Source organism: Musca domestica, unplaced genomic scaffold, assembly GCF_030504385.1.
Source record: "Musca domestica strain aabys unplaced genomic scaffold, Musca_domestica.polishedcontigs.V.1.1 10, whole genome shotgun sequence".
Classification (NCBI taxonomy): Eukaryota; Metazoa; Arthropoda; class Insecta; order Diptera; family Muscidae; genus Musca; species Musca domestica.
Window position 1 is genome coordinate 5,953,045 of NW_026712115.1, and position 8,338 is coordinate 5,961,382.

Sequence of the window (8,338 nt, forward strand, 5' to 3'; positions counted from 1 at the left end):
GACACAATAGTCCAACGGATTGGTTTACAAACTGCTGGACAACAAATGTTTTCTCATCGGAGAAAACCAAATTAGGCGGTTCACCACTTTCGACCAGGCGAAGCCACTCTTTAGCTCTTTTGAGTCTATTTTCTTTCTGTCGCGGTGTAAGTTCTTGTACTTTTTGGAATTTCAATGGCTTTACCTGGAGCTCATTTGTCAATGTTTGCCGAAAGGAATATTGCGCTATGTTCAGCTCACGAGCTATTTTTCAAGTTCCTTCTTTATTTTCGAACCATTTCTGCTGAAGTTGCTGTTTTCTTCCGTCCACTTCCTTGACATCGGGTTACGCTACCAGTATCACGGTAAAGAGCACATTTAAAGATTCACATTTAAATGCTGGAGTGCTCTAACTATAGCCACTTGTGGTTTTCCAGCCAAATATAAAGAAATCATACTATCACGCTTGAATACCATCACGAAAATGCTTTTGTACGCTTCTAAACAATATAATGAGCTGTCACTGGAATAATTTTTACAGCTGTCGGACAAGTGGCTTAGAAATGTTCCCAGTCTGAAGTTGATTGCAGTATTTTCATCTCACCCTGTATGTGGGAGCTATATCCAGATCTGAACCGAACTTGATAAAATTTGGCATCGGTATTTCTGGGCTGTATTTGATATCTGGTACCAAATATTATTATTGTGGAGTGCGTATTATAAATGTAAGGGGCTTCTAGACTGAAACTGTCTCTAAATTTGAACCGACTCTCAACAATTTGAATATGGCTCGTCCTTGGGACAAACAAATATTGTTTGGAAAATTTCATCTCAATCGAATAATAAAGGCGATCTGCATTTTGTTTACAAAAACATTGGCGGACTGACATGCATAAATCGACTCAGAAAGTGATTCTATGAAGATCCTCAAAAGTAAATAAGGGTCGATCTCGCGCTTTCCCGATGTTACAAAACAAATGTACAAATACATAATACTCTTACCACAAATATCTTCCATTAAGGCGAGGAAGAAGTCGAAATACTTCAAACCTGGCACATTGCAATATTTATATTAGACTTATATAAGGCTGAGGGTAGACATCTGTCATAATCGTTAAAAACTGTTATTATATTTGTACGGACTAGAAAGTCTGAATGATGTATATAATCCTTCCCATTTCCGATAGCATATATTTATCTATTTTCTCCTAAAAACGGCATTCTTCTACCCCATATTAGGTAATTTTCCTTAACCACACCAAACATAGCATTATCCCTAAGTATAGTTTTTGATTTACATCTTGAGGGCTTTATTATAACGCTGACACATACATACATACATGCTTACTACTACTAAATACTATTTCAAAAATCACACTTAATCTTCTAAAACTTAAACAAATTGTGTTTGTGAGATGAAATGCGTTATATCCTGTCCCCAATTCCAGTTTCAAACATTCGTTACACATATCTCAGATAATTCGGATTTAGTTGGATTTCTTGCCAAAGTCTTCATCGTATTTGGGCAAATCTTTGGCAGCTTCAGCTACGGCTGTGATTTCGGGATTAATGATGCTGCCGTATGGGACAAAGCCATTTTTGCCAGCTGTGTAGAACACTTCAACTTCTTCGCCGGCATCGTTGATGTATTTGTAGGAACCCTTGATCTCAAGAGCTTCATCTTCGGTACCCTCATCGGTGATGGTGGCCTTTTCTTCGCGAGTGCTGCCATCGGCTGATTCGTAAACCACCTGATACGAGCCATTGTCGTTTTTGGTAATTTCCGATTTCAGAATTTCAACGATTTCCTTTTCTTCCTTGGGAGCGGGAGCGGCCAAAGCCAAAGCGGCAATGCAGGCGAAAACAACGACCTGGGAAAACAGTGGGCGTTACAATGAAAAAAGGTAAACATTTTTAAATATGGATGAAGAAATAATTTAATTAAAAAAAATAAGTAAATAAGAAAGGATGGAAACTGCTAAATATTTGTAATTTGAAAGTGCCATAATTAAATAATACATATTTTGGAAAAAATGCAGCAAATGTTTCTATCCAGTGACTAGCCGGAACATGAAATAATTTCTAATGTGGTTTCAATGTTTAAAATCGGAAAATATCATTTAAATATTTTTCTAAAAATGTTTTTTTTTTCTGAGACATAGATATATTAAATTTATGCCATTTCGGTTAGAAATTTGATTGAAAACGCAAAGTCACTTAAAATTTTTTTTTGATAGTGGGTTGTTCTGTGAAAGGGAGTTTAAGGACCGATAACAGTGAAATTATATTTTTTCTGCAAGTGGTCAGGATGGAAGAGTTTAGAGTTGATTTTTTGTATTATTTTCAAAAAGAGATTTATTCAATCCTCTTCAGAAGACTTCATACGGCAATAACAATATGAGGAACTTTAAACGATTTCCATTTCATATAGGTTTCATTTTCACTATGCGAATTTGTGTCAATTTTTATTAAATTGGTTTCCCATATAGATTTCCACTTTCTTATATTTTTTTGAAGGTGGTTTTCAATCTATCGTTTTGCACTTTTAATTTCACACATTTTTTTTCCAAAAATATTTTAGGACTCCACTTAAATATCACTTGGCAGAGAACACTTACGAATTTGAACATTTTTCTTATTTTGTATTTGCTATCGTTTTGAAGACTACAACGAAAGTGATGTCAATTTTTTCAAAGAGTCCAGTTTTTATACTTTCATCTAAATGCTATTATCGCCAAAAAATAATGCAGATTCTTGCGATTATTTAAGCATGCAAAACATGAACGCCATCGTCTTGACAGAAATAACATAAACTTATTTCGCTCACAAATTTCTGCCAAAAAAAGTAGCAAAAAAACAAAGCAAAAAAATACCTAGAATATATTCTTCAATAGAAACGGATCGCTCTGTTGTCAGCTCGAATTCCACCAAAAAATTAAAATTCAACAACGTGATGCCGTGGAACAAAATGTCAGGGTTGATTAGATGTGTTAACTAAGAATATTTCTCAAAAATCCATAAGACTGCATGGGAACTGCATCAAGGGGTTTTTTTAATTCATGTTTTAAAGCTTGTTTTATTTTTCTCTCTAAAATTGTTAAATTATGACTCCGGTTTTTTTGTGTTGGGTGATACAAATATTTCATTTCTGGTCAGACTAAGAAATCCATCGATGTATATAATCACGTTTGGGTGGCATAAGTGGCACTTGAAAACGGGAACTACTGGCACGCTTATAGGCCATAAAATGTTTATTTAAGCTGTTGAATAATTTAAAGAGTCAAACATTTTAGAATTGGAGATTAATTGGGCTTCGCACTCTCTTTTTTATTTCTATAATTTTTTCTGCTCTAAATGTATTATTTTTTATTGTTTCTAGAATATAATAATATAGCTTCATTATTCATATGTGTCTGGCGTAGTATAAACATGCAGGTCCTTATTAAATTTCATGTGGCTACTGGTTTTATGATTGCCTTAGACGCAAATAGACGTTCCGTTATAGTATTCATAAAACGAAATTGCTTTATCGTAAGCATTTGCTGAAAATCGGGTTTTTGTGTCATAAGAAAGTATTTAAACATTTCTTGTTAATGAGAATGTTGTTTCAGTTTGACAATTTAGATAATCAGTGAACTTCCGAACATTATTTTTTGTAGTTTTATATTGGTTCTTTTAGATCCATAATAAAAAAATCTTCATGAAGTCTCGGTGAACATTTACAAACTGTACCAAGGAAAACTTAAATAAATTCTCAATCTCCATAAAGATTTTGCTAAGGTATGAAAAATGCTATAGTATCACTAAAAACAAATTTAGCGGTAGTGTACCGGTACACTACCACTAAAAATATTTAAGTGATACTGTATCGGAACACAACGATGATAGCAGTGTACCACAGTCGGAGCGCTAAAAAATTGTAGTGTACCGGAGTCGGAGCACTAAAAAAACGTTTTGTCCTGCAATCGGAGCATGAAACTAGTAAAGAAAGTCTAAAAGTCGGGCGGGGCCGACTTTATGATACCCTACACCACTTTGCTAATTTAGTAGAGCTGCGCATAACAATTAAAAGTTTTTATGGGAGAATTCAATCATACACGCTATGATTATAATTACAATTTAAAGTTCAAAGGACTAAATATGCCGAAGCATTTGTATCTTTTAAATTCGGACTTGTATTACCCATTTGGTGCACAATTAATTTGAAATCGGATAAAAATATATATGGGAGCTATATCCAAATCTGAACCGATCTCGATAAAATTTAGCAAATGTATTTCTGAGCTGTATTTGATATATTTCCCCAAATATTGTTGTTACAGGGTGCATATTACGGCTGCGGAGGACAAAAATAGCAAATCGGATGAACAATATATATGGGAGCTATAGCTCCCGATGAACCGATTTCGATCAAATTTGGCATACGCATTTTCAGGTCTGATCGTACGTGCAAAATTCCATACAAGTCGGACTGATATTACTCGTTTGGTGCACAATAAAAGGCAAATCGGATGGAGATATATATGGGAGCTATATCTAAATTTTTACCTATTATCTCCAATTTCAATAGGGTTCGTCCTTGGGCCAAACAAATGATTTGTGCAATAGGATAGGACAATAAATGCGAACTGTACTTTGTTTCCAAAAATACATGGACAGACGGACGGACAGACGGACGGACGGACATGCATAAATCGACTCAGAATGTGATTCTATGCATATCATCAAAAGGAACTATGGGTCTATCTCGTTTCCTTTTGCCTGTTACAAACAAATGCACAAAGACATAATACCCTGACCACCTTGTGGTGTAGGGTATAAAAATCCGTCGAAGATAAGAAGACGAGGTGCTGCATAAGTAATTTTTTGTCATAGGCTGTAGTAACGATGCCGAACTTAAAATACAAAAATTGAAACAACTTCGGCGAATAATGTCGCTAATATAATCAAAATACCGAATAAAAGTATGTACCGTTGTAGGGGACTATACAAATAAGTGGTCCTGCAAAGACAATTTCAGCTTCCTAACTTTGTACGTTTTGATTCTAGCGTGATTACAACAGACGGAAGGACTAGCTAAATAGTCATAGAATTTTACGCTAATCAAGAATATATATACATATATAAATATTCAATATTCACATCAGATCTCTGATTGAGACAAATATTGAATCTTGATTGAGACAATATGTCTTGTTTCGCAAGTCATGAGAGATATAAGTATATTCAATTGTGACCATTTGTGGGGGAGGGTTAGGCCAATACTTATCATCTTCACGATAGATCTTGCATTAATGAAAATATTGGGATGTGTTAAATTTGATGAGAATCTAATGCTTATTTCGCATATTATGAGAGTTATAATTATTCAACATTTTGATCTTTTGCGGGGGAGGTACTAGAAGGAGTGGACCGATATTGTCTATCATCGAACTCGATCTAAGATTGATAATAACATTATGGTGCACCAAGTTTAGATCAAATCGGATACTCTTTTTAAGAGTAATAAGTGACTGGCTGGCTAATCTTGAATCATCGACCAGATGAAACGACTGAACTTATGGTATGATAAGGCTGGGTTTTGGAAATTCGAGCTTTAAGGTTACCATTTGGCATTATTGAAGTTTGGTATGATAACCAATATTGGCAAATAAGTTTGAATGAAGTTGGCTTTGGAAATGTGTACTATACAGGGTGAGATGACAAAACTGCAACAAATTGAATGAAAGCAAAAAAATGTCGGAAATAGCATAAAATTTCAGAATAAGTTTAGATTTCTTCGAATTGGTCACCTTTGGCACGAATTATGGCCTTCAAACGGCCAATGAAACCGTCATACGCTGCCCGAATAGTGGTACGCGGTATTTTAGCCTATTCCTGCGAATCGCTTGCTTGAGGTGATCGACAATTTGGTATTTTTTAGTGCCAACCTTGCTTTCCAAAATACTCCAGACACAATAGTCCAACGGATTGGTAGCGGGAGCTTTTGATGCCCATTGTTCGCTGGAAATGATGCGAGGAACCTCATTTTGTGTTGGAATGTCCAAGGTCTGAGTCCTGTTGGAATGTCCAAGGTCTGCGAATGTCGAAGGTCTGTTTGCGTGCCCAAGGTTTTAATACACCCTCCAGAATATTTTCACGGTAATATTCGGCATTTATTCTGATGCCGTGGTCAATTAATACGAGCGGAGAGCGAGCATCGGCTATTTTGGCGGCCCACACCATCACCATGGCCTGCGCTTGAGTTATGGTGGCCAACCGAACAACCGGTGCACATTTTCAGCTGACTTCTTTGGCAAGTAAACACGATAATTTTGAATGTTTACAAACTGCTGGACAACGAATGTTTTATCATCGGCGAAAATCAAATTGGGCAGTTCACCACTTCCGGCCAAGCGAATCAACTCTTTAGCTCTTTTGAGTCTGTTTTCTTTCTGTTGCGGTGTAAGTTCTTACACTTTTTGGAATTTTAATGGCTTTACAACGATCTTATTTTTCAATATTTGCCGAATGGAATATTGCGATATGTTCAGCTCACGAGCCATTTTTCGGATAATAAGATCATATCGAACCATGTCTGCTGATGTTGCTCTTTTCTTCCGTCCACTTCCTTGACGTCGGGCTACGCTACCAGTATCACGGTAACGAGCGATGGTATAAGATACAAAAGATTTAAATTCCATTTAAATGCTGGAGTGCTCCAACGATAGCCACTTGTGGTTTTATAGCCAAATACACTGGATGCCAAAACTAAAGCAACTGAAATTACAAGGAGAATGAATGCCCTGTAAATTTTTCAAAAATAAGGAAAATGAGAAAGTTTTTCTTGTTTTAAATTAGGTACTTTATTTACTTTTTAAAAACCTAAAACATAAAACCAAAATTCATTTTTATATAAAAAATAATGTTTGGTAAAGTCAATTAACCCGATTTTGGCTTGGACAAAACAAAAGCAACTCTGTTGTACATTCATATAACCGCTGCAATTTCAGTTATTTTTACTGTGATATTTATCGCTTTTTGCTTCCTTCGACAATTTCGCTTGTCATAAATCCTTTTTGAGAAGTTTTTTACAACAGTATGTGTTTTTCTTTTCGTTTTTTAAGTACTGCCCAAAAAATTTTAAACAGCAAATTGTCAGTGACTATCAAAACAACATATCACAGAAAATGATTTCCGAGAAATATTTCATAAATATTTATGTGATTTTATAATTATTTCTGTATACTAAGTCGGTTTTTTGAAACTGGATCAGTAGTAACAGTCTATAACGGACGAAGGCCGTGAAAAATTTCAGCCCGTACTGATTCACAAATTGTAAGAGAAATAAAAAATAACTATTTAAGAGTTCAACTGGATTGGTGTGAGAGCAATCATTGGATATAAGCTCGAGATCAGTGCGTAGACGAGTAGTGGCAGCTGGTCTGCATGCCCGTAAGACATCAAAAAACCATTTATATCTGAAAAAATCAAGAGGCTTTCGGAAACGATAATATTAAGTGGAATCAAGCTCAATGGAAACCAGTAAGGAAAGCTCAAAAGTCGGGCGGGGCCGACTATATGATACCCTACACCACTATGCATATTTAGTAGAGCTCTCGTAAAAAGGTTTATACAGGGCATTTCAGAGCTCTATGAGATATTTGGTACAAAATCAAAATCTATCTAATTCTATCGTGCATTTTACGAACTATAGCTATATCTGAACCGATTTTCACCAAGTTTGATGTATTTGATTCTAGGCTGAATTCGGTCAGATTTGCCAAAACCCAGGACATTTGGGCTGATATTGGACATTTGGTGCGCAATCAACACGAAATTGGATGAATATATATATAGGAGGTATATCCAAATCTGAACCGATATTTGTAAAACGGAAAAAGAAGATATTTCTTGACTGCATCTGATACCAAATATTATTCTTGTATCGTACATTTTTCGAATTTGAGGGACTTAAAGTACAAATCGGATGAAAGGTATATATAGGAGCTATAGCTGTATCCGACCGATTTTCACTAAATTTGATGTTCCAATATTAGCCATTTGCTGCACATTTAATCCGAAATCGGATGAAGATATATTTTGGGAGCTATAGCTATATCTGAAACGACTTTTACTAAAATTGGTGTCCTTGCTTCTAGGCTGAATTTGGCCAGATATGCCAAAATTCATGCCATTTCGGTTGATATTGGCCATTTGTTGCACAATTAACTCGAAATCGAATGAAGATACATATGGGTGCTATATCCAAATCTGAACAGATTTTGAGAAAATTAAAAGCGACTACTTTTGGGCTTTATCTGATATCTGGTACCAAATATCATTCCTGTGAAGAGTATGCTATGCTATACTATATCCA

General features: G+C 35.5%; 1 protein-coding gene across 1 annotated transcript; it reads right to left on the reverse strand.

Annotated features, from left to right (window-relative positions):
• Nucleotides 1-1,260: 1,260 nt before the first annotated feature.
• LOC131803905 (larval cuticle protein 65Ag1-like) lies at nucleotides 1,261-2,659 on the reverse strand. The gene is made up of 2 exons (XM_059125795.1): nucleotides 2,598-2,659; nucleotides 1,261-1,850 (listed from the first exon to the last, which is right to left on the reverse strand). Exons 1-2 carry the CDS (start codon nucleotides 2,607-2,609, stop codon nucleotides 1,467-1,469), a joined length of 396 nt encoding a protein of 131 aa, XP_058981778.1. The 5' UTR covers nucleotides 2,610-2,659; the 3' UTR covers nucleotides 1,261-1,466.
• Nucleotides 2,660-8,338: the final 5,679 nt, after the last annotated feature.